This window comes from Hemitrygon akajei, chromosome 6 (assembly GCF_048418815.1).
Source record: "Hemitrygon akajei chromosome 6, sHemAka1.3, whole genome shotgun sequence".
NCBI lineage: Eukaryota > Metazoa > Chordata > Chondrichthyes > Myliobatiformes > Dasyatidae > Hemitrygon > Hemitrygon akajei.
Genome location: NC_133129.1, coordinates 142,807,792 through 142,835,347, shown reverse-complemented (window position 1 = coordinate 142,835,347; position 27,556 = coordinate 142,807,792). Strand labels below are relative to the sequence as shown.

Sequence of the window (27,556 nt, the reverse complement as noted above, 5' to 3'; positions counted from 1 at the left end):
ATAGAAAATTTCTTAACAGAGTTAGCTTCCAAAAAGACCCACATTGGACAATCCTCACGATTAATATAATATAACCAGAACATAATATTTCATATGTTAATTGCCCAATAATGTAACCTAAAATCGGGTAGAGCAAGGCCTCCATTCTTTTTAATTTTTTGAAAGCGGGCTTTATTTAATTGGGGTTTTCTGTTCTTCCATATATAGGAAGAAAGAATCAAATTTAAAGAATCAAAAAAAAGACTTGGGAATAAAAACTGCCGGACTTTCTTTACAATAAAAACTGCTGGGCTTTCTTGACCAAAAAGGTGGTGTTAAGGGACCAAGTGAGATTATCCATTATGTGTACTCCCAGAAACTTGGTGCTCCTAACTCTCTCCATGGAGGAGCTATTTCTGTGCAGTGAGGTGTGGTCAGCCTGCACCTTGCTAAAGTCCACAATCATCTCTGTGGTCTTGTCCACATTGAGAACTCGAATCACTGTGCTCACACCATTTGATTAGTCTGTCTTCCCGTAACCTAAATGGCCTTAATACAGGGTTTGACAGCACAATAACAGTGGTTAACACTACAGCAACAATACTAGCAACCCAGGTTCAATTGCCAACACAGCCTGTGAGGAGTTTGCATGGGTTTCTTCCCATAGTTGAAAGGCATACCAGGTTGGTAGTTTAATCATTCATTGTAAATTATCCTGTGATTAGGCTAGGGTGACATGGATAGGCTCAAAGGGCCTATTCCATAAATAATGTCTTATTTGATTAAAAGCTGCCAAATATATTGCCATTCAGCATTCAGTTAAAGCAGTGAAGCACATATTAAAAAAATCTGGTACCGAATATGCACATGGGTCATCACTTGTCAGCCAACTTCCAAGATTTCACAACCATCACCTAGGTCTCCCCAACACAAAACATTCTAATATGGTGATCTGAAATGACAATTCTGTATTAAATTCATGCTTGCAGATCATCTATCAATCAACTGGAAACTTTCACCACCTTTTTTACTTCTGCACTGATGATTCAGTGTCAATTGAGTGTTCAAATGAAATTTCCCACATCTGTGGTAAACAGGGTTTATTTTAGCCAATGAAGCGTCAGTGAAGTGCATACAACAAATTAGCCACAATATTTAAATCCCTTTGCAACTAACTATTCAGATGTTGTTAACCACTCTCAAGACAAATGCTGATCATTTGTTTATTGCAAGTGGAATCACTTAATATTCAAATACTCTATTTTATTTGATTATATACTCCTGAACAGGTGTGTCAAAGATTGCATTTATTTTTTTACATCAAATTGTGCTAGAACAGAAATTATTGCCTCAAAGCTCCCAAGAACCAAGTTCAATTCTTACCTTGGGTGTTGTGCATTTGAATTTGCATATTTGTCTTATAATTATGTGGACTTTGCCCAAGCACTCCACCATCATGCAAGAGATGTGCTAATTGGCACGTTAATGGACTACAATAAATTGCAAATAATGGAGGGTGGCAGGGAGATTGAGGCGGGATACGGAAAAGTAAGTGGTGACAAGAGGATATAGAGAAGGTGATTCTTAGCATGGAGGCAGTGGCTGAAAGGGATATTTCCAAGTTGCATGATTCCATGACTAACTAAATCCACGGCTAAGCTAACCCACCTAAATCACAGCCCCAGACCAGGAAAGCAAGGAGGAAAATTTACACACAACTAAACATGCTCTGGAACAGACATTAGGATCAAAAACAAATTGAGTTCAGACATTCTATTCAACATCACAGGAGGGATTGCGGGGCACATTTCAATTTCCAGAGGATATTCAGCAAGGTTCTACCTAAAGAAAGTACTACAAAGTTCTTGGAGAAAATATAAAATAAGCTTTTCACATGCACATTGAAACATGCACAGCGAAATGCATTGTTTTGCGCCAACACCCAATACAGTCCGAACGTGTTGGATGCAGCCGTCAGCTGTCACTTTCAGGACCAATACAAGTAATACAAAGATAAGCTTTTTGCAGGCATAGTTTAAATGCATCAGTTTGCGCTAATGCCCAACATAGTCTGAATAAGCCCACAAGTATTGATTTTGGCACCAATGTAGCATGGCCACAATTTACTAACCCTACTGAAACATACATCCTTGGAATGTGGGAGGAAACCAGAGCGCCCGGAGAAAACCCATGCAATCAAAGGGAAAACATACTAGCTCCCAACTATTAGCTAGTTACTCTTCCCTATTAACCGATGACAATCTGGATAAATGGGTCTGTAGCCAGGGATGGTAATGGGGACCAGTTCCCCCTACCTATTAAATGCTTCAATGGCACAAGCCTCAAATAGCCTCTGACAACCATCCAATTCATGGCCTTCACGTGTGGCATAGTTACTGACAGGAGGAGGGACAAAGGCAGGTTACTGGCACCTTAAAACTAATTGCTTTGGGCAGATGGGGCTCATCAGCCATGGTTGACAACTCATCTGGGCGAAGGAAAACTCTGATCTCAAACCTCTGCTGCCTTGCGGCTATACCCACTCATGGGGAAGGATTCAGGAGTAAATCCCGAGGGAAAAATCCAGAGCAGGAGTAGACAAAGCAGTCCTATGTTGAGTTCAAGGGTGATTGGCAACACCTGCAGTACTGCTGGTACCAAACTGTATCAGTCTCTGCCATTCCTTTGGGCTCAGCAGATGCTTGGAGATGGGGAGCTTGCTACATGGGTAACAGCTTGCTCTCCATATTGTTCGACCCAGGCTTGCATATCTAGACAGCTACAATGCAACATCCACGGTCAACCCTAACTGAAGGAGGCCTTACTCACACACTCACAGCAACCATTTATTGCAATGGAGAAGGAATGTAAAAGCATGGATATTTTGCTCTATCTATACATGGAATTCTGCATAAACCTTGTTTCACTTTAGGAGTGTAGGGGCAATGGAAGTAGTTCAGGGAAGATTCAGTAGGTTCATTCCAGTTTATGAAGAGTCTGATCCATGAACAAAGGTGAGAAAGCATATTGACCCAATGCTAAGAATATGGATGGGGCTAATACTGAAACACAAGATGGGGAGAGTTGATTGATAGGATAGATGCCAAGGGGCTGTTTCCCCACTGGAAGAATCTTGCAATAATAGGCAAATGCCAAATTCATGCATAGTTTACATTATTCAAAAGAATCCTTGGACTTGTAACTTCTCTCATAACATTTAAGGTCTAAATTCATTCTACTTTGCAATCCATTATGCAAAACTTCCAAATAGAAAGGTCTTAATCTCCCAAATATTAAAGGCAGGAAGAAGGATTGCAGTCTGAGGCTACATCCACACTACGCCAGATAAATCCGTAACCGAAGCTTTTTCTCTTCGTTTTTACCCCCTGTCCACACTAAAATTGTGCTTTCGTCCTCCGAAACCAGAGCTTTTCAGAAACATTTTCCAGGGTGGGTATTTTTGAAAACATTGCTTGTGCAGATCAGCGTGGATGGGGTAACCAGAGACTTTTGAAAACACTATCAGACAGCAGCGCACTATTTCTTTGTTTTCTTGAACGCAATCTAACAATTTCAGAACCGATGGCAAAGAGACTGAAGCCAGAAGAGTTAGAAATGTAGTCACCAAATACTTTGACCCATAACTTACTGAATAAATAAGTAAACTCACTTTGCCCTGTTTTCAGTCCTTGCTTGTATGAAGGTGGTTTACCTATTTATGCAAGTACTTCTCTGACAATTGATGTGTAACAGCCTAATGTAACATTGTATGGAAATACAAGATAACACTGACGCAGACATGTTTTATACATTTAACAAGGTGCTTTATTAATGCAACAGAGTTAGTCAGTTTTTCAATGTTCGTCGTCAGCCGGGTCAATCTGTCCGTGAACTCCGTCGGTTGCCTCCATACGCTCCAGTATTTGTTTTTTTTAAACTTTTAAGTCCTCCTGCGCGAGAGCCAACAGCTGTCCGTTGTTTTAAGTTTTTCTAGTCTGTAGCTACACAAACGCGCACTTTTACCACAAGATTCGACACTAAACATGTCGCTTGTTTTCGGTTGATGTTTGTCCAGCACATGCGCAGGAGGAGGAGATTCGCCGAAATTGCCATTTCAATGTGGATAGAGATATTTTCAAAAACGCATACTGTGGACGCCTATCGTTTTTAAGCAAAACCAGCGTTTTCAAAATTATCCGGTCTAGTGTGGATTACAGTCTGAAACATTGACTGTTCATTCCCCTCCATAGACATTGCCTGACTTGCTGAGTTTCTCCAGCATTCCGTGTAGGCGGCTGAATATTTCCAGCATCTGCAGAATCTTCTATATTTATTCAGGCACATGAATTTCAATGAGGAGATTGCATGCATCTACCATGGGCAAATGCTATTTTTTTAATATATAAAAAACTTCCCCCAGCTTAAGTCTCCAGTAAATTGATGTAAGCCACAGTAAATTTTCTCCAGAGATTTTGTGATAATGAATTAATAACTCAGACAATGATTCATAGATTCTAACTTCTCTATTAAAGTAATTCAGAAATATTCCACTGAAGCAGTGAGTTTTAAATTTAGAATTATTTCACATACTATAGCTCTACAGCACAGAACAAGATTCAGCTTACTGATTCCATGCCAGCACCTCAGTAATCTATTTATTCCCATTCCCCCACTCAAATGCCTATTGAAAGCCCTTAAGCAGCCCTAGTTGGCATTAGAAGAAATGCCAAGTAGGACTTATAATACACTCCCCAATAGGTTTGGGTTGTAGAAGCAACAGGATCTTGACATGAAGCGGCTGGTATGACTTGTGTGCTGACCATATGTGTGGAACTTCAGGGGATGTCCGCCTCGTCTCGGTGTTACTAAGGAGAACATTATAGATGCCAAAGAAATTAGGTCAAATAGAGATGTCTTTGATCACAAAGTATGCATATGACGAAGGAAGCATTTTAAATACATAAAGATGCACTCCTGGACCTTGTGGGAGGCCCTCTTAGAGACACATGCTTCACCATTAGCCACTGATGATATTCCAGAAGACTGGAGTGTGGCTAATCCTGTTCCATTCTTCAAGAAACACAGTAAGGTCAATACGATGAGCCTGACCTTGGTGTCAAGGAAATTACTGGAGAGAATTCTGAGGGATCAGATCTACGATCACTTGGATAGGCATAACCTGATCAGGAATAGCCAGCATGATTTTGCATGTGGGAGGTCATGTTTGATGAATATTTTTGAGTTTTTCAAAAGTAACTAAAGCCATTGATAATGTAGGGCAGTAGACATTGTCCAGGTGGACTTGACCAATGTCTTTGACAAGGTCCCACAGGGCAGGCTGCTCCACATGGGATTCAGGAGAAGCTAGTGGGATTGATTCAGAAGTATCTCTATGATCGGAAGCAGAGGGAGAACCTGACCGGATTCTGTGAGCAAAGGTTAAGGGAACAACATTGTGAACTGGAGAGGATGCAGAAAAGATTCACAAGAATGCTCTCTCAGCTAGTGAGCCTGACTTGTAGGGAGAAGTGGCTAAACTGGACTTTCATTTCCTAGAGCACAGGAGAATGAGGAGAACTTAATAGAAGTTTATAAATTCATAAGTGGTGTGGATAAGGTGGACAGTCATCATACTTTCCCTAGGACTGTGGAGTCCAAAACTAGAGGGCATAATTGATAGAAGAGGGAATGAGATTTAAAATGGACCTGAGAAGTAATTTCTTTATACGTTGTCAGAGGAAGTGACTTTTGGACAGGTACGTGGGGAAGACTGGGGGTGAGGGGTAAATACAGGCAATTTGGACTACAGGGAGGATGCAGTGGTTGACATGGACTAGTTGGGCAGCAGGACCAGGTTCCATGCTGCATGACTCTGAGATAACTTCACTGCAATTTATAGGTGGTGACAGAAGGGCAGTGAAAGAGCAAGTACACAATTAAGAAGGAAAATCTGTCTGTATCTCAGAGGTAAAATTCTGCAACTAATCTGGTGACATCATTGCCCATGTTAACAAAGAGAGCAGATAAAATACTCCAACCCCATGATATTTTTCATGGGTTATGCAAACTCACTAAGGTCACTGGAACACAGAGACAGACAGAACAGACAGTTAACTACCTCTCTGCAATTCATTTCCATTGTTATCTTCTATACCATGGCTTAATTCTCTCAACATATTCTCAAAGCTGGCATTCCCTTGAAGCGCTTGCCTGCCCTCCTGTGCCTTTCACATCATTTCTCTTTCTATAACAGTGGTCAGGCATCAAGTCAAAAGGTATCTGCTGCCCCATCTGTTGTACGATCATAATGCCAATACCAAACATTTTTAAAAAAAACTAGTTATACACAATCCTCCAGCCATAGACTAATCAAGTGGCTAACAGTAGACATACACAAGTAACAAATGTTCAGAAATATTATATGCTACATTTCCTGCACCTAAATTTCTTGTACTAAATTTTAAAAATGTCAACATTTCAGCATTGGCATTTTGAATCAATATTGCAGTGATTAAGAAATGAACCCAAGCTCTAATCACAAACAGAATGGTCAAGGGCAAGCAAAAAGGCCACTTTCCCAATCAAACATGCCCTTCTGGAATTTTACCCAAGAATATATTCAACCTGGGTTATAAACACCATTAAAATTCCAGCAGCCTTGAACCAAGACACAGGTCTGACAGCTATATTGTTTCTAATTCACAATCCCATAAATTAAAAAGTGCTTAAGTAATACCTTGACAAATTATTCATTCCATTCTAGAAACCCGGTGATTAGCAAGATTCATCTTAGCTATTAAAATAAACACTGTTAACAGAAACTCAATGCAGGCAGCTACACAACTGTTTGGCTGCACATACACATACACAGTAACCCATTAATTTCATGTGTCTGAGCACTTCTTCTAAGAACAAAAGTACACTCTGACCAAGATAAGGCTTCATCCACATATTCAATCTATCAACCAGCAAATAATGCATTGGAGTCATATTAGTTGATACAACTCTGTTCTTAAGAAAGCATCCTATACAGTATAGCACTGCCACTTCAAAATGAAATGCACTACACAGATAAACTATGGGGTAGAGCTATTTATGCACAGAAACTGTATTAAGTTCAATAAATCAACTGCTGGCCTTGTCTGCTGGGATACACTTGACTGCAGTGGTACATCTGTCAGCTTGCGATTACTCCAAGTCCCAGCCACTCTGCTGGATCACTTCCTCCTGCAAAGTCTACATTATCCACATGACAGTTCCAGAGAAATCCAACCTAAACCCCACTTCTCCAGCTCAAATGCTCTGCAGTTCAAACCAGTGATCATTCTTATCAGTCCATGGCCTCCTCTACTGTTGCGATGAGGCCACACTCAGGTTGAAGAAGCAACACGTTATATACCGTCCGGGTTGCCTGCAGCCTAATTGCATGATCGTTGATTTCCCTGAACTTCTGGTAATGCCTCCCCCAATCCCCTTCACTATTCCCCATTCCCCTCTCACACATCTTCTCCTTACCTGCCTATCACCTCTCTCTGGTGCTCCCAACTCTTTTCTTTCTTCCATGACCTCTGTCCTCTCCTATCAGATACCCCCTTCTCCAGCCCTGTTTCTCTTCCCTCCGTCAACTTCCCAGCTCTTTACTTCACTTCCCTGGCCCCTCCCAGTTTCACCTATCACCTTGTGGTTCTTTCTCCCCTCCCCCCACTCTGACTCCTCATCCTTTTCTCCCAGTCCCAATGAAGGGTCTTGGCCTGAAATGTTGACCGTACTCTTTTCCATAGGTGCTGCAGGGCCTGCTGAGTTCCTCTAGCATTTTGTGTGCGTTGCTTGGATTTCCAGCATCCGCAGATTTTCTCTTGTTTATCATTCATAACTAGTCTCAATCATTGTTTTCACAGGTATCACATGTATGTAGCATATAGCCGATGAAAACCTTCCTACATTCACCATGTCGTTACAGGCTCCCAGTACCCCCAAACTCCTGGAAACATGAGCTTTGATTCAAACATCACCAGTGGTTTGTGATCCAAGTTCAAAGCAAATTTATTATCAAAGCATGTACAGTATATGTCATCATATGCTACCTTGAGATTCATTTTCTTGCTGGCAAAGTAGAACAATGAAATACAATATAATCAATGAAAAATTACACACAAAGATTGACAAATAACCAATCTGTAAAAGACAATCTCTACAAATATATAAAAAATAAATAAATAAAGCTGAGGACACGTGCTGTAGAGTACTTGAAATGGAGTCCATATTATGGAGTCAGTTCAGAGTTGAAGTTATTCGCACTGGTTCAGAGCCTGTGGTCGATGGGTAATAACTGTTCTCGAAACTAGTGGTGTGAAACACAAGACTCCTGTACCTCCTTCCCAATGGCAGTAGCAAAAAGAGCACCTAGATGACTGATACTGCTTTCTGGTGGCTATGCCCATTGTAGATGTATTCAATGGTAGGGAAGGCTTTGCCTGTGGTGGGCTGGGTTGTGTCCACCATTTAATTTATAGGAGCAGAATTCCCCAGTCTCCTGCCCTCTCCCAGCGTCCCTTCATGCCCTGACCAATAAAGAATCTATCAACCTCTACCTTAAATATGCATGAAGACTAGGCCTCCACAGCTGCCTGAGGATGGTGAATTTCACAGAATTTCTGAAAATCAAAGTACGCTACACAACATCAACAGATTCTGCTTTGTCTATCCTGCTTGTTGCTTCGTCAAAGAATTCCAACAGATTTGTCAGGCAAGATTTTCTCTTGAGGAAACCATGTTGACTACAGCCTATTTTATCATGTGTCTCCAGATACCTTGAGAGCTCATCCTAAATAATTGATTCCAAGATCTTCCCCAATCACCGAGTTCAGACTAACTGGCCTATAGTTTCCTTTTTTCAGCCTCTCTCCCTTCTTGACATTTGAAATTTTCCAGTCTTCCAGAACCATTCTGGAATCTAATGATTCTTGAAAGATCATTACTAATACCTCTGCGATCTCTTCAACCACCTTCTTCAGAACTGTGAGGTGTACATCATCTGGTCCAGGTGACTTATTTTCCTTCAGACCTTTCAGTTTCCCAAGAGTCTTCTCTCTAGTTATGGTAATTTCACACACTTCATGCCCCAACACCTGGAGCTTCCACCATATTGTTAGTGTCTTCCACAGTGAAGACTGATGCAAAATACTTCTTTTCAGTTTATCCACTACTTTGTTGTCCCCCATTACTACCTCTCCAGCATTGTTTTCCAGTGGTCCAATATCCACTCTCTTACACTTCATGTATCTAAGAAAACTTTTGGCATCCTCTTTAAAGGCTAGCTTACTTTTGTATTCCATCTTTACCTTTTTAAATACTTTTTTTGGTTGCCTTCTGTTGATATTTAAAAGCATCCCAATCCTCTAATTTCCCACTAGTCTTTGCTCTATTATATGCCCTCTCTTTGGCTTTACCTTTTCTTGTTAGCCATGGTTGTGCCATATTTCCTTTAGAATACTTCTTTCTCTTTGGGATGTATATATCCTGTGCCTTCCAAATTGCTTCCAGAAATTCCAGCCATTGCTGCTCTGCCATCACCCTGCCAGTGTTCTCTTCCAATCAATTTTGCCTCTCTCATGCCTTTACTCCACTGTAACACTGATACATCTGTAGGCTTCTTTTTCTTGTAGGCTTTTCCATTCTTGTGTATTTGTGTCTCCTTATATAGAAAAACTAATGTTTCCATATTTGTATCCAAAGTGAAAGTACCATCTAAGTAATTAATTTAAAAATCAATCACTTAGAAAAATAAGGGTGAACATTCCTTTACCCATGTGTGTTTTCTCCTAATTCCCTGAGGCTGTCTGAGAACCAGACAACTGATGGTGTGTGGTCTGATTCCAAGGTGTGGGTAATAACTGTATCCACCCAGAATCAAGTTCTGTCTGGGCACAATGTACGACTGTAATTACACACCAGTTCTTTAAAATAAGGAACCCTACATGTTCTAATCAACATCCAAGAGGATTAACTTTAATTCCACAAATAACCATCTGCTAGGCAAGGGGGAAAATTTAGTCACTTAAAAATCACTCAATTCAAAATGACATCATAGTCTATCTAGTGGCTTAAAAAAACACAAGCAGCTAAAATTGAAAGACAGAACAAAATGAGCTTCTCTGCAGTAAATGTTTTGACAGGTAATATAATCAGTTTCCCATCTGTGAAACAATTTAAATTCAGCCTCATAGGTCGTAGGTTTCAAAAAGACAGTATATGGAGACACCCCCAACACAGATTGCCTGGAATCATTTAAAATCAGAATCTTCTGACGAAGAAAGCACTTTAAATTCGACACTGAACAGTTCACTGCGAGGGGCTATTTATCACCATGGTAACCAAACAAATTCTCAATTTGCAAAGTTGAAAATATTTTGCCAGTATGCTTTTTTTTTCCTGTAAATCGACGAAACAGATTAATATCTCCTGCATAACTAGTGATACACTCGAAAAAACCCGGACATTTATTTCAGCTTCTATTACCCACCATACCAATCCGATTCATTACACCGAAAGACACGTAATTTCTACATTCTTGCTGTTTCCATGTAGCCGGGGAACACGCTGGAATCCAATTTGCATTAGAACAGAAAGAAAGCATGAATTCACCTGCCTGCTCTCTATTGGGCTGCTATTTTTTTAAAAGAAACTAATGATACCGGGAAAGGCCACGGAATAAAATGTGCTCTATCTGGAAACGGCAACTGCAAGTTCAAACACTACAACTCAATCTCACAGATTGTAAAATCCACCTGACTACCTGTTGCTTAAATTCTACAACCATATGACCGCATCGGCGATCATTAAATATTTGCACAAGCCAATACTAAACACAACCGGTCGTGAAAGCCTCCAGCAGGATTGACCTTTGAGCTCCAGACAACAAACTTAACGAAAGGAAATAAAGACAGATTCGGCAAGCTGCCCACTGGTAGCACAGGTGGGCTGGAGGCAAAGCAAGTTCATAATTCATCTGAGAGCGTTGCCGAATAGTCGCCTGAGTTACCAACTCGAAATTTACAAGTTTGCAAAAAGCGCCAGAACAACGAAAGGAGACACCAAAAAAAAACTCACTTTATGAAGTAACTGGCGCCTTCTTCACTGAAACCTTCTTCCCATCCTCGAGGCAGATCTGCAAAGAGCGAGAGAGGAACCCTGGTCAGTGGCGGCAACTTTCAACCCCTTCGCTTCAATTTACAACAAAGCCATCCCTCTGGGAACAGGTGAAGGCAACTTAAGGGAAAAGTTAGCAAAGTCTCCCACCTGAGCGGATCATATGGCCGGAATTGACAGGTAGAGCCGTCCTGGGATGTAACCAAGAGGTGGTTCGTGTGTGATCGCTGCGGGAAACAAAACAAAGAGAAGGGCACACAAACACAAACAAAATAATCTTTTAAAATCATATGCGATTACAGTGAGCGTCTATAAGCGACGAGTCGACGTGAAAGTTGCGCTGGGTGAACGTACTCAATGAAAAAGATGCGGCCATCCCTGCAGACCCCATAAGACCAGTGATCAGGTAGCATCTCCCGCCTCAACTCAGCCGCCATGATCCGTCTCACGGATTATCAACCCTCGATCAAGGACGGGCCAGGGTTAAAGGAACAGTGCAGGTTGGTTTCCGCCGACGAAAAATAACAATTGAAAAAGCCCAGCAAATTCCCTTTAAAGGGAGAATGAAAGCTGATTGATACGTCAGCGGCCAGCGGCGAAAAGGAGGTGGGAACATTTTGCTGATAACAAACGGCAAAGGGTAACAATCGCTCAGTATATCCCAGCTCTGCGGTGTTTGTTATTGCCGGCTGAACTTGTTACTGGATACATTGTATCAAATAAAACATCAGGTTGAAAGCAGAATGCATCAAATTCTATTATTAATCTCTACTATATAAATTATAACAGAATGGATATCAGATATCTAATGGTATCCAAGTGAACGTTATCTGAGAGTTGTACAATACCAACACTGTTCGTCTCCTTGCTCAGTAACATGCATTCGGTTACCTGCGTCCACGCAAACGTGGTCGCCTTCCACAATGTTCTGGTCCTTCTGAGAACTGAAGCTACATCCCCGAAGAAAAGTATGACAGAAAGTACCTGAACCGTTTGATTCCGAATTATTAGCGACCAAGTAAAAATAAAGCTTTTGTGTGTGTGTGCGCGCGCGTGTGTAGCTGGAGCCAAGGTCATAAATGGGTCAAGTGCGGATCCGGAATAACATCTTGTTGCTGACGATCAACACTAGCTCACCTCAAGGATACGTGCTTAGCCAAATGCTCTACAGTACTCTCTCTGCACCCATGATTTTGTGCCTAGGCGCAACTCAAAACGGCATCTGTAAATTTGCTGATGACACAACTGGTTTGGCAGAATCTCAGATGGTGACGAAGCGACGTACAGGTGTGTGATTGACCGCCTGTGTGGCCAGGATGACAATGCTGCAGTAACAGCCTTGCACTTAACGTCAGTATCACTAAGAAATTGATCCTGGACTTCAAGAAGCAGAAGCCAAGAGAACATACGCCAGCCCTCATGGGAGAGTCATCAGTGGAAAAGATGAACAACTTCAAGTTCCTGGGTGTCAACTTCTCTGAAGATCTATCCTGTGCCATTAGAAGCTTGAGGATATTAAGTATGTCACCGAAGACTCTAGCAAAGTTCTAAATTTGTACCCTAGAGACCATTCTGACTGATTGCATCACCATGTGGCATGGAGGCTCCAATGTACAAGAACAGGGAAAAAAAAGCTGCAGGAGGCTTTAAACTGAGTTAGCTCCATCACGGACACTAGCTTCTCCAACATCTTCAGAAGATGATGCCATCCTCGAGACAGTGGCATCCACCATTAAGGACCCTCACCATCCAGGACATGCCCTCTTCTTATTACTACTATGAGGACGGAGGTACAGGAGCCTGAAGACGCACACTCAGTGTTTTAGGAACAGCTTCTTCTCCTCTTCCATGAGGTGTCTGAAAGGCCCATGAACTCACTATTTTCCTTTATTTTGCACTGCTTACTCTCTATATATTTCCTATTGTAACGTATAGTAATTTCCATATTACACTCCTGCTGCAAGACAAACTAATTTCACAACGCAGTGATGATAAACCAGATTTGGATTCTGATCAAGCCTTCAGAAATATGAATAATCTGATTTGACTTTTCATTATTTCTATCCCTTTCACTAGAATACTTCCCCCTCCTGCCCTAATAGTGGTGGATAAACACTAAATTGTTGAAATTGCCTCCTTACATTTGCCCTTGAACAGGCACAACAATGCTAGTGCCAAAGCTTCAAGACATCACAGCAATGAGCACAAAACAGCAGAAGGAAAAAGTGCCACAGATGATCAATTTTACATCAACTTCTGACAAATGCTTACAGTAAAATTACTGTTTAAACCAACAGAGGAAATCAATGCCTGAAAATGATTTTGCTGTCTTCCCATATTTAGTCTCCAGTGACTGTAGCTCAGAATTCCACTGTAAATAATGGACTCCAAAACCAAGAACTAGCCTGAAAATAATTTATGCAGCAGACAGATTTTATATTTGTCAGTAAGATGAGTAGGAGCAAATCAAAAATTGATGCATGGTATCTTTAATTGTTTCCAACATTCCAACAAAAGTATATCTGGTTCCTGGAAGTCTTTGGTTTATTTTTGCAAAGCTAGCATTCCAAACACAGCAGCTACCACTTGAAAGATCAAACAGTTGTTAAAAAAAACTTCCAAAGATACGCTTTGTTTAGCTTCAGGCCGTAAATGGGAGCCAGTCTAAAGTTCTTAAAATGTAAATGGCAAGTAGTAATCAGCTTGAAAGTAAAAACACCATTTTGCAAATAAGCCCTGTCTATAGAGAAGGTTGCTGGCCTATAAACCCTGCCTTATTTCTCAAAAGGTGCAGTATAAACCAATGGGTTATTTAATTTGGTTTGTTTCTAAATAGTCAATGTTGACTAAGCTGCTCAGTTCAAAAAAGTTTGCAGGCCAGATGGAAACAAACACTTAGCATATCAATTACTGATCTGTTAATAAATTAAAAGTTTTGTGTACTCAGAGAAGTTAGCTTCACAGCATTAATTACGGGTAGTTATGATCTGGGTCTCCGAAAAGCTTTTAGACCATATGTGTAAAAAGGTTATCTGAGGAAATTTCACATGTATGTGAAGCCACACAAATAACTGGTGTAAATGTAGACACCAGTTCAGGCTTATTAGAAATGGGGTATGGAACATAAAGAAGCATGAAAAAAATATGGGGTGAACGACAGTCCATTCTATTGACTTCAATTTCTGAAACAGTTGAGTTCTTTGTGTCCATCATTGCTATGTCCTTTTGGTTTATAGGAAGTGTTTTGGAAATACTTTCAATTTGGAAACGCTTTGCATTTTAGAAATGGTTTGTATTTTGGAAATCCTCTATGAATTTTAAGTGTGTTTTCAGAATGCTGTTTTGATTTAAATGTGTATAACTGAAAATAAATGAACTTGATTTTAACTTTTTTTCCAGTCCTGAAGAAGGAACTCAGCATGAAATGTTGACTGTTTATTCATTCCCAGAGATGCTGCCTGACCTGCTGAGTTCCTCCAGTAATTTGTGTGCGTTGCCTTGGATTTCTGGCATCAGCCGATTTTCTCATGTTTGTTTTAAACTACTTTGTCAGCTGGAAGCATCGTCTCTGTGGTAGGGAAGAGGGGACCCACCACTTGAATAATGGGTATTGGCATCGAAACGCACTGTGGAGAATAAACAAGGAAGTGAACTATTTTTTGAAGATTGGGTGGTTACAGTAAAAACTCCCTTTAGTGAAAGTACTCATGGCTATTTATCCAATAGGGCTTAAGAACATTGTTTGAGTTTAAAACGTTGCAATCAACAAAACTCAGATGGGAGTTCCTGTGCAGGAAGGCACAGAGTCAACTGTACTTCCTAAGAAGGTTGGCGTCATTCAATGTCTGTAGTGAGATGCTGAAGATGTTCTATAGGTCAGTTGTGGAGAGCGCCCTCTTCTTTGTGGTGGCGTGTTGGGGAGGAAGCATTAAGAAGAGGGACGCCTCACGTCTTAATAAGCTGGTAAGGAAGGCGGGCTCTGTCGTGGGCAAAGTACTGGAGAGTTTAACATCGGTAGCTGAGCGAAGGGTGCTGAGTAGGCTATGGTCAATTATGGATAACTCTGAACATCCTCTACATAGCACCATCCAGAGACAGAGAAGCAGTTTCAGCGACAGGTTACTATCGATGCAATGCTCCTCAGACAGGATGAAGAGGTCAATACTCCCCAATGCCATTAGGCTTTACAATTCTACCGCCAGGACTTAAGAACTTTTTAAAAGCTATTATTAATGCTTTTTGAGATAGTGATTTAGATGCATATCATATTTTTTACTGAGTTAAGTATTGTATGTAATTAGTTTTGCTACAAGAAGTGTATGGGACATTGGAAAAAAGTTGAATTTCCCCATGGGGATGAATAAAGTATCTATCTATCTATCTATCTACCATCATAGGTACAGTAGTAGCCTCTTGCGGCCTCCAAGCCACAATTTTAAAAAATAACAAGTGATCGCTAAATGAACTCCATATCCTCCTTTACTTTGTATACCTTGATGCTTTTAGCTTAATTTCAGCTTTAAAAGTAATGATTGATCCAGCATCATCTGCTATTTCACATTTCTACCACACTTTGGATGGCCTGATTTCTCCTAAACTATGAATCCAATATCCTAGGCACCACCCACTTCCCCAGAACCAGTTATAATTAATTCTCTATCATTTTGGTCCTCCTTTATACCTAGATCATTTTAATAATGCCATTAATAACTCCAATGAAATTACATATTAATTTTTCAGGTTCCAACAAATAAAGGTCCAGTTTATACAATCACTCCTGCTAATTCAACCCTCATAGTCCAAATAGCATTTACTTAATATGGCCTTAAGCTAAACACAGGAATCCAGTGACACCAAACACCTACGACTATAGCTCAGCATTTAATACCATCATTCCCACAATCCTGATTGAGAAGTTGCAGAACCTGGGCCTCCATACCTCCCTCTGCAATTGGATCCTCGACTTTTTAACCAGAAGACAACAATCTGTGTAGATTGGTGATAACATATCCTCCTTGCTGATGATCAACACTGGTGCACCTCAGAGGTGTGTGCTTATCCCACTGCCTTGCTCTCTATATACACATAACTGTGTGGCTAGGCATAGCTCAAATACCATCTATACATTTGCTGACGATACAACCATTGTTGGTAGAATCTCAGGTGGTGATGAGAAGGTATATAGCAGTGAGATATGCCAACTAGTGGAGTGGTGCCACGGCAACAACCTGGCACTCAACATCAGTAAGATGGAAGAGCTGATTGTGGACTTCAGGAAGGGTAAGACAAAGGAACATATACCAATCCTCATAGAGGGATCAGAAGTGGAGAGAGTAAGCAGTTTCAAGCTCTTGGGTGTCAAGATCTCTGAGGATCTAACCTGGTCCCAACATACCAACGTAGTTATAAAGAAGGCAAGACAGCAGCGATGCTTTATTAGAAGAAATTTGGCATGTCAACAAATACACTCAAAAACTTCTATAGTTGTATCTTGGAGAGCATTCTGACAGGCTGCATCACTGTCTGGTATGGAGGGGCTACTGTACAGGACTGAAAGAAGCTGCAGAAGGTTGTAAATCTAGTTAGCTCCATCTTGGGTACTAGCCTACAAAGTATCCAGGACATCTTTAGGGAGCGGTGTCTCAGAAAGGCAGCGTCCATTATTAAGGACCTCCAGCACCCAGGGCATGCCGTTTTCTCACTGTTACCATCAGGTAGGAGATACAGAAGCCTGAAGGCACCCACTCAGTGATTCAGGAACAGCTTCTTCCCTCTGCCATCCAATTCCTAAATGGACATTGAATCTTTGGACTATCTAATTATTTTTTAATATACAGTATTTCTGTTTTTGTACATTTTTAAAATCTATTCAATATGCATAATTGATTTACTTGTTTATTTATTATTTTTTTATTTCCGTTTATTATTATTACTATTTTTTATCTCTGCTAGATTATGTATTGAATTGCTGCTGCTGCTGCTGCTATGTTAATAAATTTCACATCACATGCCGGTGATAATAAACCTGATTCTGATTCTCATCTAAACATAATTTTGTCCATCTATAGTGTGATTTCCATGCTTCCATATAAAGGCCAACATTTCATTAACTTATTAGGTTATTTACAGAAAATGTTCATGTCCTGTCAATAATCTGTGAAAAGCATTTACATTTATATTAAACCAATCCAGTCCAATACACATAAGGCTCAATTTAAGTGGGGAGGGGGAGGAGTTTAGGACTAAAATGTTGAGAAATTTCTTCACTTTAAAAACAATGAATCTTTGTAATCCTCTTTTGGGGACTTTTAGAGTTCAGTCGTTGACTGCATACACAATAGATTTTGATGGTTTTTTAGTGGCCGATCCAGGGTGGAGTTGAAGACAGTCATAGTAAGTATCATTTAGCTTCATATCCAAGAGTGAAGAACTGAAACAACTGAGCAAAATTAATGGTCTGCATTGATTGTGCCACTGAAGTATGATATACAGCATGATAGAAACAGAAATGACGGGAGGATGTAATTAAATATTACTTGATGAGAAGTACGTGGATGAGGATGACATTTAATATATCATATTGTGATTGGATGATACTTAACAGAAATGCTTGCAGCAAAATTTCAAATCTGCAAATTAAATTTCTGAATATTTCTCAATCTAGTAGTCTCTTGGGCAACTAAGGACCTTTAGCAGGAATCCATTGTTGATGCCTATATTAAATTTATCCTGTCAAGGATCAGTTAATCAACTAACTCCACTTTATCCAATATTCACATTGAAATACAATGACAATAATTTTCATATTGTGACATGTGTATCTGTTTAAGATACTTTTGGATGAGAGATTCCTAATGGAATGCTACTAAATTCAATGTAATATTATTTTCTGCAAGGATTTAAATATTTAATATCTTCTATTCAGACTCAGCTGGTCATGAGCCCCAGGTAGTGACACCCAAGACCTAACTCTGATAGCACTCAACAGCTCATTGTTGTTCAGGACATTTCATTTTTATCTTTGAACTGTTAATATTCAGAAACATTCAAAAACAGTTGAAATTAGTTTAAATAATTGAGATACTTTTGCAATAAAATTTAAATACACAAAGAAATAAAGAAAATAAAACACTTGACTTGAGTGTATGATTTTAATGAAAAGGGCTACCACTCCTAATCAGTCATGGCGTTAAGGTGGATTAAAAGGAAAGTTTAACCAATCCATTTAGTGCCATTTTGGGGTCACTATTGAGTTCAATGGCATAGCTGGAAGTCCTGATGTAGAAATAAGACAAAAATTCCAGCATTACTTTGTACCATTTGCATATCTTACAGTGAGTATTCTATTATTGCCTTGCTCGGTTGACAAAGTCATATCCATTCTTTGTTTGAGGTTTAAAGACTTGGATGGTTCAAAGTTTGAACGTTAGATTGTACTGATCAAGAGGACCCAAGGTGTGTCTAAATTGACCTTACGGTTTGCTTTTTCTGATTCACTGAGCATTGTACCTCACTGTCACTATCGACTGTTCTTTTCAGAATAATGTTGGAGCTTGGATGCATCTATGTTGAATGTTTCAATCACTTGTGTGCAGTTTAACATATTCTTTACTCTTTGGATTAAGAAGATTTTTCTGAATTTCCTATGGACTACCACTGAAAATACCACTGAAAATTCAAATGGAAACCTGACCTCTGTGTCCAAGTGATCAGAACAAGAAAGTGATGTTCAACTCAGCAATTATAGATAAGGGTTTCCATATTGAGTTGATTTTGCAAGAGTATTGTCAGGGTCTAAAATAGTTTCACTTTGATCCTGTGGAGTCTGATCCTGCATGTCTGTAACTCTTCTATCCATTATTCTACTTGTCAGTACTTCAGATTATTTGCATCAATTTTTTAGGTCTTCATCCTCGACTCTGTACTTCCTCCTTGGGATATTGTGCCTATTTTCCTCTTCTTCTGTTTTAAATATTGACACGAAGTAATCATTCAACATGCCCTCTGATCCTTGCTTTCATTTACAAAACATAATGATGTTTCAAGGGGACCAAGTTTCTCTAGAACTTCCCATTGAGTAGCTTGTATTGCTTTGATATACCATCTAAGTTTTCATTTTCATATTTTCCTCCTACTATTGTTTTCTTACCATTTATTGTCTTTTTATCTCTGAATTACTGGGATCTGTGCTTACATTTGTTTCTTTGTTTTTCAGTTAGTTTTGCTTTTGTGCCTCTTGTCAAATACATTTTTAATTTGATTATAGAATTCTCGGTAGAAATTATTAGGGTAACGTATTTTGAACATCTATTCATCTCCTGTATATAGAGTCATTAACAAGATTTGCCTGTTAACGATGGAGGCGTTTAGTAATATTCTTTTGAAAATAGTGTGACCTGAAATCGAATTAATTTGTTATTTGTCCCTTTGTTGTAAGCAGTTTCCACTGAAAATGGGTCTGTTTTGGACCCATTAGCTCAGATTATGGCTCGAAGACCATCAATAAGCTGACACAAGATGGAGAGAAATTTCTGTGGGCAACCAAGTTTGAGAAGTATCTACAGTTACCTCTAGTATTGACCGAGTCAGAGCAAAAGCCTATTAAATGTTGATGATGCTCTTTGTATTTATTTTGGAATATTGAAATGATACACTCTCAGGACAAGAAATACTTTTTCAGGTCTTTAATTCCTTTATCTGTTTTAGATGTTTTAATGCAGAAAGAGGGTATCAAAATAAATACAACAAAATGAATTTTTAAAAAGTTTCTGCCTTTACAATCTCAGCTTAATTTTGGTCCACACACTTGTGTATCAACTAGTTACATATACAGTATGAAAATAAATAATAACAAAATATACAAAACCGATACAGTAATGGTAATTATACTAGATAAATAAGGAACTTTACATGACCATGCTATCCGGCGCCAATACTTTACTTGTGAAAATATTTCCTCATCGTACGACCAGTACGCCCGATACATGGTGCTCGTCTTTCTGGAACATTGAACTATTTTTTCCACTCCGCACATGCATAATGAGGTCACTCTTTTCTCTTAAAGCACAGGCAATTATTTTAGCATTACCAGGGTGAATAGATAAATGCACTTTTAACAATAAAAAATAAAATTCAAGTCAGCCGGTTACATATGCATGCTAATGCTTGTGTCCTTTTTGCTTCTGGATGAAGAGGTTCCATGATGTTCGTAATTCTGGAAGCAATTTTTCTATCAGGAGAAGTGACTTGGCAATGACTCTCCCTGTGACCAGACAGAAGGGAAACCTCTCTGTAGTTAATATGTTCAAATTTCTCTCTTTTGAAGTTGGTCTTGATCATGGCTATTGGTTAATAAAAAATTTGCCAATGTGCTTTTTTAATTGGGTCTTATGAAAATAACTTGGCTTTTTCTTTTCTCTACTTTGAATTTATCCTTGTTAACTCAAAAGTGTAAAAACATATGAGGCTGTGGCGAGGCTAGTACCTTCACATCTCTTTGTCAAAACGCTCCAGGTTTATTCCACACTAGGGATCTGCATATAAGCTGGCTAACATCCCACTACAGTGTAAATTGGTGTTTCATTACTGAATGACATGTTAAACTGAGGCCAGGCCCTGCTTGGTATCTCAAATGAAAATAACAGATCCCACGAAGTGATAGGTTACGGTAAGATTGTGACCTGATATTCAGAGCTGGGTTATTACTGATTTGGAGAATCCAAACTAGGTAATTGGAGAATTTAAATTCAAGTATTTAAGTAAAGTTGGAATAAAACACTAATATGATCAATGCCAACAAGGAAATTATTGTATTTTGTGCAATCTATCTAGTTCACTAATTTTTATCAGGGAAGAATCTTCCATCTTCCCTATCTGGCCCACATGTAACCTTAGACCCAGACCAGTGTAGCTGTCTGTTGTAACCTGGAAGGTAAAACAACTTTCCCTCTGGAACTGTAATTAAAGAAGGTCAGAAATACTAGCCCAGAGAAGCCCATTTGTGAATGAATATATCTACAGGTTTTGAATTATGAGTGTTAAGTTTTGATATCTTACTCAAAAGGTATTTGCCAATCAACGTTGATTAAACAGATTATCTGGTGATTCATAAACAGAGGAGATCCTGCAGATGCTGGAAATCCGGAGCAACACACACGCAATGCTGGAGGAACACAGCAAGTCAGGCAGCATGTATGAAAATGAATAAACATTTGATGTTTTGGCCAGAGAAACCTTCATCAGGACTGGAAAGGAAGGGTGAAGAAGCCAGTTTAAAAAAAGGGGGAGGAGGAGGGGAAGGAGAAGGAAGAAAGCTATAAGGTGATTGCTGAGGCTGGCTGGGCAGGAAAGCTAAAGGGCTGGAGAAGAAGGAATCTGATAGGAGAGGAGAGTGGACCATAGGAAAAAAGGGGGGGATGGCACCAGGGGAAGGCAATAGGCAGGTGAAGAGAAGGGGTAAGAGGCCAGAGTGGTGAATAGAAGAAGTGGGAATGGGGAGGGGAAAAAGAAAAATATTACTGGAAGGAGAAATTGATGCTCATGTCATCAGGTTGGAAGCTGCCGGGAAAGAATAGAAGGTGTTGTTCCATCACCCTGAGAGGGGCCTCATCATGGCAAAAGAGGAGGCCATGGACCAACATGTTGGAAAGGGAATGCAGATAGAAGTTAAAATGGTTGTCCAGAGGGAAATTCCACCCTTTGAAGATGAAGTGGAGGTATTCAACAAAGCGGTCCCCCAAATTATGTTGGGTCTCAACAACGTAGAGGAAGCTGCACTGGGAACATGGGATTTGCAGGTGAAGTGGTGCCACACCTGGAAGGAATATTTAGGGCCTTGAATGGAGGTGAGCGAGGAGATGTAAGGGCTGGTGTGGCACTTGTTCTGCTTACAGGATCAGGGAGGGAGATCAGTGGGGAGGAATGAATGGACAAGCATTCAAGAAGATCTGTTGAGGTCGTCTACTGTAACCAGTGGAATTAGTACCGGGGTATGATCTGAAACCATGATTATTATACAAGTGCAAAAGCCATTCCTTATGGAATTGATTCATTATTGCCACATGCACCACAATAGCTTGTCAACATACTGTTCACACAGAACAAATCATTACACAGTGCATTGAGGTAGAACAATAACAATGCAGAATAAAGTGTAACAGCTACAGCGAAAGTGAAGTGCACAAGACATAGGAGCAGAATTAAGCCATTTGCCACATCAAGTCTGCTCTGCCATTCCATTGTGTCATTATCCCTCCAACCCCATTTTCCTGCCTTCTTCCCATAAACTTTGACACCTTTACTAATCAATAACATATCAACCTCCACTTTAAATGTATCTAGTGACTTGCCCTTCATAGCTGTTTGAGACAATGAATTCCACAGATTTACCACTCTGTGGTTAAATAAATCCCTCCTTATCTCTGTTCTAAAAGGACGTCCTTGTATTCTGAGGCTGTACCCTCTGGTCCTAGATTCCTCCACTAGACGAAACATCTTACCCACATCCACACCATCTAGGCCTTTCAATATTCAATTCTCCCCTCATCCTTCTAAACTCTAGCTAGTACAGGCCCAAAGACATCAGATGCTCCTCATACATTAACCCTTTCATTCCCAGGATGATTCTCATGATCCTCCTCTGGACCCTCTCCAATGCCAGCAAACCCTTTCTTAGTTAAGGGACCCAAAACTACTCACAATACTCCAAGTATAGTCTGATCTACGCCTAATAAAGCCTCAGCATTACAACCTTGTTTTTATATTCTAATCCTCCCAAAATGAACATTGCATTTCTCTTCCTTACCACAGACTCAACTTGCAAGTTAACCACTAGGACTCTCAGATCTCTTTGTACCTTCATGGCAAATTGACATGACCCAGTAGTGGGATGAAGGATAAATTCTAGAATTGCCCATGGCCCACATATCTAGTCTATAAATAAAAATATTTTGTAGTCAATTCAGAACGGAAGAAATTAATGTGGAAAAAAATCTATCCAGTTAATGTATAGCGCCACCCTGTGGCTTAATTAATTCATGCAGGCAATCGGCAGCTTTCCTCTGTCCACTCACGCATCAAAATCTATCACAATTGTGTTTTTTACTCCTTTAAAACACAGAGGAAGTTGGCTTAGGAACTGAGCGCTGTGGAGTTTGAATTGTTTCACTGTGACTTTGTGGATTTCCCAAGCTGTTCTGATTTCCTCCCACATCCCAAAGACTTGCTGATTGAGAGTTAATTTGGCAATAGATAAGATTAGATAACCATGTGAGACAGAAAAGATTACAGGGAATTAAACTGAGGGATAAGATTTCTCCAAGAGCTGGCATAGATTTGGTGTGTTAATTGTCCTCCTGCATGACATAGGGAAGACGAGAATAGGAGGTATCCTATTGTGAGGACAATAGGAATGACAAAATAAGTCCATTCAAAATGTGAGTGTGCATTCAGCTAACAAAAACTTTGTCTATCAATAATTCTCAAAACCACACAGTCCATTGTGGTACATTCAGACAAGTCATCACTTTGTCTAAAAATCTCATCCTTTTCGAACTCCTGCGTATCTTTGCCACCTCTTTCATCAAATTCATCAACCTCTAGCTCAGGCCTCTGACCATTCCCAGATTTTCAAGACTTTGCTGTTGGCAGTGTCTCCAAAAATCTAGGCAGTAAATTGTGCAGTTCCTCTCCTTACCCTCAATCTTTCCTCTTCAAAACCTACTTTTATGAGTATCATCTGCCCCAATATCTCACATGGTGCATGTAATGTTTGGTGATTTTCCCAGAAAATATCATGCGATAATTTTCGATACATTTGTTAAATAAATGCACCGCATCAACAGAATGCTTCAGATCATCATGATTCAACAAAGTACTCTTAAATAGCATAAATTCTCATTTCATTGTGCAAATCCTTGCCATTCACACATTACTCAGTTCATCCCACATATTGCAAAGTCTGTTCAATTAGGAAGGAAATAAATGAAAATAATTAATTTATAAGAGAAAATGAAATATTTTCTAAATCAAATTACTGACAGAACACAATGGCCGTTTAATCATTGTGTACTATCTGCCTGCAATTTAGAAAGGTCAAAGAGAAGTTGCTGAAAATTTGCAGCTAGTGAGAAAGTTTAATAAACTTCAGGGAAGTCATATCTGTCAATTAATTACAATGAGCTGTAATATAAAAACTCCTGAAATATCTCGTGGGTTTGCCTTAAAGGGCATTATTATATTTTAAAAAATCACCACCAGTGACATCAATTAGCTGGCAGCTTCCTTTCATACTCCAAACTAGACATCTTGGATATTGTCAAAACTTGGAAACACACAGGAATCCAGACAGAACTCTGTGCAGAGAAAAGTGCCTGATGAAAGTTCACAGGTCTGAAACATTTACTTCTCTCTGCCCAGTTGCTGCATGATTGCTGACCTATCATTTTTACTTTCACCGTGTACACAGTATTTTTGTGCACTATTCTACAGCAAGAGTATAGATAGATACTTTATTGATCCTAAATTAAATTACAATGTCACACTAGCATTACAAGTGCACAGATATACAAATATTGTAAGAGAAGTAAGAAAGAATAAAAAGTAAATTACCTCAAACAGTCTAACAGGAGGGGTCATCACTTCCCTGGCTATAGGTTAGCTCATTATAGAGCCTAAAGGTCGAGGGTAAGAATGACCTCATACAGCGCTCGTTGGAGTAGAGTAGTTGGCTTAATCTATTACTAAAAGTACTCCTCTGTTCAGCCAAGGTGACATGCAGAGGGTGAGAAACATTGTCCAGAATTGTCATGTCATTGACAGGTTATAATAGATCTGTTCATATGGATTGTTTAACAAGAGTCATTGCTACTTTACAACATACAACCAATTCTGCTTCCTTTTACGGGGTTGGACCTGTCCAGGACTCTCTTAAAAGACCCTATCTTATCTGCCTCCACCACCATAGCCAGCAGCCCATTCCACGCACTCACCACACTCTGCGTAAAACACTTACCCCTGACATCTCCTTTGTACCTACTTCCAAGCACCTTAAAACTGTGGCATCTCATGTTAACCATTTCAGCCCTGGGAAAAAGCCTCTGACTATCCACACAATCAATGCCTCTCATCATCTTATACACTTCTATCAGGTCACCTCTCATCCACTGTCACTCCAAGGAGAAAAGGCCAAGTTCACTCAACCTATTCTCATAAGGCATGCTCCCCAATCCAGGCAACATCCTTGTAAATCTCCTCTGCACCCTTTCTATGGTTTCCACATCCTTCCTGTAGTGAGGCAACCAGTACTGAGCACAGTACTCCAAGTGGGGTCTGACCAGAGTGCTATATAGCTGTAACATTCCCTCTCAGCTCCTAACTCAATCCCATGATTGATGAAGGCCAATGCACCGTATGCTCTCTTAACCACAGAATCAACCTGCACAGCTGCTTTGAGTGTCCTATGAACTCGGACCCCAAGATCCCTCTGATCCTCCACACTGCCAAGAGTCTTACCATTAATACTATATTCTGCCATCATATTTGACCTACCAAAATGAACCACCTCACACTTATCTGGGTTGAACTCCATCTGCCACTTCTCAGCCCAGTTTTGCATCCTATCGATGTCCCATTGTAACCTTTGACAGCCCTCCACACTGTTGACAGCCCTCCACACTGTCCACAACACCTCCAACTTTTGTGTCATCAGCAAACTTACTAACCCATCCCTCCACTTCCTCATCCAGAACACTTATAAAAATCACAAAGTGTAGGGGTTCCAGAACAGATCCCTGAGGCACACCACTGGTTACCGACCTCCATGCAGAATAGGACCTGTCTACAACCACTCTTTGCCTTCTGCGGGAATGCCAGTTCTGGATCCACAAAGCAATGTCCCCTTGGATCCCATGCCTCCTTCCTTTCTCAATAAGCCTTGCATGAGGTAGCTTATCAAATGCCTTGCTGAAATCCATATACACTTCATCTACTGCTCTACCTTCATCAATGTGTTCAGTCACATCCTCAAAAAATTCAATCAGGCTTGTAAGGCATGACCTACCTTTCACAAAGCTATGCTGACTATTCCTAATTATATTATGCCTCTCCAAATGTTCATAAATCCTGCCTCTCAGGATCTTCTCCATCAACTTACCAACCACTGGAGTTAGACTCACTGGTCTATAATTTCCTGGGCTATCTCTACTCCCTTTCTTGAATAAAGGAACAACATCCGCAACCCCCCAATCCTCCAGAACCTCTCCTGTCCCCATTGATAATACAAAGATCATTGCCAGAGGCTCAGCAGTCTCATCCCTCACCTCCCATAGCAGCCTGGGGTACATCTCATCCTGTCCCAGCAACTTATCCAACTTGATGCTTTCCAAAAGGTCCACCACATCCTCTTAATATCTACATGCTCAAGCTTTTCAGTCCACTGCCAGTCATCCCTACAATCGCCAAGATCCTTTTCCGTAATGAATACTGAAGCAAAGTATTCATTATGTACCTCTGCTGTCTCCTCCAGTTCCATACACACTCGATTGGTCCTATTCTCTCACGCCTTATCCTCTTGCTCTTCACATACTTGTAGAATGCCTTGGAGTTTTCCCTAATCCTGTCCGCCAAGGCCTTCTCGTAGTCCCGTCTGGCTCTCCGGTTTACTGACTGAGTACATAAGGCATCGATGCACAGCAGTTTGGTTTTTGAACAGTGGCCAATTGGGATTGATTGGCAAGAGTAAATAAAAATAAAGTAGGGGCAAGAGGAGCAGACACTGTTAGAGTGGTTATTTGATGCTTTAGCACAGAGAGACTTATTTTATTTTTCCAATTTATTTATTGCTTCCTGCTTCATATTTGCAAGGTAGAGCAGTAGAGATGCCAGGCAGATAGTTGAATGCTCATTACGAGGTGTGGGAAGGCAGGGAGACTGCCAGTGTCTCTGATGACCTCACTTGCAGGAAGTGCATCCAGCTGTAGCTTCTACCACTCCACATTAAAGAGCTGGATCTGGAACCGGATTAACCACAGATCATTCAGAATTCTGAGGGGTGATAGATAAGACATATAGAGAGGTAGTTACACCCAAGTGTAGGACAAAGGAGACTAGGTGACAGTCAGGAAGGGGAAAGGGGTGAAGCAGCTAGTGCAGAGTACCCCTGTGGCCATCCCCCTCAACAAAAGATATACCATTTTGGAGACTGTTGGGAGAGTGTGACCTAGCAAAGGGAAGTCACAGAGGTCAGGTCTTGGTCAGCTGTTTGTTCCCAGAAGGGAACAGAGGGCGGGGGGTGTGCAGAGACAAGGCAAGTTATGGAAACAGGGGATTCATTAGTTAGGGGAACAGAAAAAAGGTTTTGTGGACGAGAATGAGATTCCTGGATGGTATGTTGTCTCCTGGGTGCCAGGGTCTGGGACATCTCGGACCGAGT

At 40.3% G+C, this 27,556-nt stretch overlaps 1 protein-coding gene across 11 annotated transcripts in view; it reads right to left on the bottom strand.

Moving 5' to 3' along the window:
• plekha7b (pleckstrin homology domain containing, family A member 7b) overlaps nucleotides 1-11,647 on the bottom strand; it is a 401,998-nt gene extending 390,351 nt beyond the window's left edge. For 4 of the 11 annotated variants that reach the window (XM_073049398.1, XM_073049399.1, XM_073049400.1 and 1 more), the window contains exons 1-3: nucleotides 11,482-11,646; nucleotides 11,278-11,354; nucleotides 11,089-11,146 (exon numbers count right to left, since the gene is read on the bottom strand). In XM_073049398.1, coding sequence (XP_072905499.1) covers nucleotides 11,089-11,146; nucleotides 11,278-11,354; nucleotides 11,482-11,564 — 218 coding nt within the window. In that variant the 5' untranslated portion in view covers nucleotides 11,565-11,646. Of the gene's footprint in view, nucleotides 1-11,088; nucleotides 11,147-11,277; nucleotides 11,355-11,481 lie in introns of all 11 variants that reach the window. The other 7 variants (XM_073049401.1, XM_073049407.1, XM_073049409.1 and 4 more) reach the window with 5 other exon arrangements.
• Between the last annotated feature and the right edge of the window lie 15,909 nt (nucleotides 11,648-27,556).